Source organism: Pinus tabuliformis, chromosome 2_1 (assembly GCF_031772625.1).
Source record: "Pinus tabuliformis cultivar Carrire ecotype Pingquan chromosome 2_1, CPIR1, whole genome shotgun sequence".
NCBI lineage: Eukaryota > Viridiplantae > Streptophyta > Pinopsida > Pinales > Pinaceae > Pinus > Pinus tabuliformis.
In genome coordinates, this window is record NC_142299.1 from 671974151 (window position 1) to 671977077 (window position 2927).

The window sequence follows — 2927 nt, forward strand, 5'->3', positions numbered from 1 at the left end:
ACTTGTTTTCTTCCCTCGCATCTAGATGAAAGGATGCTACAACAAAAGCATATTGTACGATGCATGGATATTGCTTTTGTTTTACTTGTTTTCTTTCCTATCGAAATCAAAGGATGGGACAACAAGTGGTAGTTGGTAGTTGTATATGATGGACACCGTCGTGTACCATTTTGAATTATATCAAAGCTAAACACTCTTATAGTTATTCATTTTAGTCGATCGAATAAGTAGACTTGTGAGGAATCAGAGTATTTATGTCAACATAGGAGAAGCAGTAAGTCTCGTATTAAATAATTACTGACAACGTAAGTCGGACCGGAACTGATAGAGGGAGATTGCAACTTGCCATCTGCTCAATTCAAAGAAACTGACAGCGGGATCAGCTAGTATTCGATTCAAAAAGCGAGCTTGCTCTGCTCTCGGATTCAGATTGTCGATCAAATGGCAAAGCACCTAGGCTTGCTGTTGTGGCGGTCATGCATCTGGTTAGTATTGCTGGTGCATGGAGCTCTTATCTTTTCAGAGGAAGAATGTTCAGTGTATTGTTCAGAAGATTACTATTACTCTACTGGGACTTATTACCCAGGGCCTGTCACTGCCATGGACGCTGATATACTAAACTTTGCACTCAACTTGGAGTATCTGGAGGCCGAATACTTCATTGGCGCTTTATACAGGGAGGGACTAGACAAGTTTGCCCCTAATCTCTCAGGCGGCGGTCCTCCACCGATTGGCCTTGAGTTAGCAAATATCGACCCTGCAACAAGAGATATTGTCCAGCAATTCGCCTTGCAGGAAATCGGCCATGTGAGGTGATCTGATAAATCCATCCCAATCTGATGAATAAGAATAATCAATTAGGATAAATTTATGCCGGTAAGCTATGCAATCATTCTTTCTTTCGGATTATAGTTCTTGTGTTGTATCGTAATCGTGTTGAGTGTTGATATTGAAGCAGGATCATTCGCGAGACTGTTACTGAAGCGATTCCACGACCTCTGCTAGATTACGGGGTGGAAGTGTGGGCGAAATTCTTCGAGGAAGCCTTCGGATATCACCTCACTCCCCCATTCAATCCTTACGCCAATTCTGTTAACTTTGTTCTTTCCGTGTATTTCCTTCCTTACATGGGTCTTACAGCTTACGTCGGGGCGAATCCAAATTTGACCACACCCACAGCAAAAAGAGTAAACTCTCAGCATTGTCACCTATTCATAGAATTGTAGAACCCCAGATAGAATATAGCCGTTACTACTTACGTTTATTGTGTTCTTTTCATAGCAGAAAGCCATTACTATTATGTTTCAAATATTTTCATATCAGAAAGCCGTTACTGTTTCAAATAATTTCATGATATTGCTAAGAGAATCCCGTTACTATTATGTTTGAAATAATTTCCATGAACCGATCTCCAGGCTTTTCATTCAACCGTTGACCTGCTTGATTTGTCTGCAGCTTGTGGCAGGTCTGCTTGGAGTGGAATCAGGGCAGGACGCAGTGACACGCCACTGGCTATACGAAAGAAGCTATGAGAAAGTGTATCCATACCCAATTACAGTTGCAGAGATGACAGCGAAGATATCAATTCTTCGGAACAATCTCGGAAAGACAGGAATAGTAGATGAAGGAGTAATAGTGCCAAAGGATCTAGGAGCTGAAGGAAGAATAAGCGGTAACATTTTATCTGCAGATCCAAACTCTCTGTCATACAGCAGAACTCCGGGGGAAGTCTTGAGAGTTTTGTATGACACAGGAAATGAATCCATAGCCGGTGGATTTTATCCGCACGGGGCCAATGGACGCATTGCCGGAAGCTATCTCCTCCCCCCTCATCCTGGGTGACATGCGACGTTGTCGTTGCCATGGAGTAAACTATAAGTAAACTCTAAATAATTCCTTCGTGGAACCGCATGCTTCCTAATAAATATTATGTCACTCAAATCGGATCAGTCTATGTGCTTCTAAGCCCTATATAGGTATTCCGTGGATGCATGGATGTAAAGTCTACTATATATATAGTTGGTCTTTTGTACTTCAAAACAATTTTTGTGCTTCTATTATAAAACTCCCCAATGATTCCATCGAACAAATTTGTTTTCTGGAACCTGTAATGATTTCCAAAGTTACACGTGACTTCTTTTTCGATCCTGCGATAATTTGTCAAAGACGTCTGTATTTTTTAACGGAGTAGTTGAATATATAAGAAGCAGTCAGTTGTTGTTTTATGTGTATTGGTTTAATATTTAAGTAATATATATCGTTGTTTTCTTTGTTGGGTTAATATTTCAAATATACACCACTCGGGACGAGCCGGAAGTGACTAAGAGCGGATTACCATCTTGCACCACCAGTGTAACTCATCGAGACCTAATATGATAATTATGCAGTTATTTGGTACGCGCCACGGCTGTTTAATGGGTAATCAATTTTCTTTGCTTTTTAAAATGCGGCCTCTATCATGCCTCAAATAGAAAGGATAGAAAGGATTTAATTGGGATAGTTCACATAATAGAAAGGATAGAAAGGATTTAATTGGGATAGTTCACATAATAGAAAGGATAGAAAGGATTTAATTGGGATAGTTCACATTGTGTGGGGAGCTGAATTTTCTAATTCGGTAAATAGTTTTAGTATAAGACATCTTTTATAATTCGGAATTGAAGTGAAAGAGTCTTCCATTGGGATAAAAGTATGCCCTGTTAAATGAATAATGGTTTATTTTTATTTTTTTTAGGTTTAATATGTTTTTTAAAAATATAAATTTTAGTAAAATGTGTTTTATTTATAAATTTAATTACGTACAAATATATATTTTATAATGAATATATTGTTTATTTGATATTCTGTATTATTATTTTCTATTGATTTTTTAAGTTTCCAATATTATGATTATTTTGGCATGGTTTTTCATAAAAATAAAATAAATT

The 2927-nt window shown here is 37.9% G+C and overlaps 1 protein-coding gene across 1 annotated transcript; it reads left to right on the forward strand.

Moving 5' to 3' along the window:
• Positions 1–415: 415 nt before the first annotated feature.
• Positions 416–1970, forward strand: LOC149202384 (ferritin-like catalase Nec2). The gene is made up of 3 exons (XM_089399964.1): positions 416–812; positions 959–1187; positions 1456–1970. Exons 1-3 carry the CDS (start codon positions 442–444, stop codon positions 1840–1842), a joined length of 987 nt encoding a protein of 328 aa, XP_089256090.1. The 5' UTR covers positions 416–441; the 3' UTR covers positions 1843–1970.
• The last annotated feature ends 957 nt before the right edge of the window (positions 1971–2927 follow it).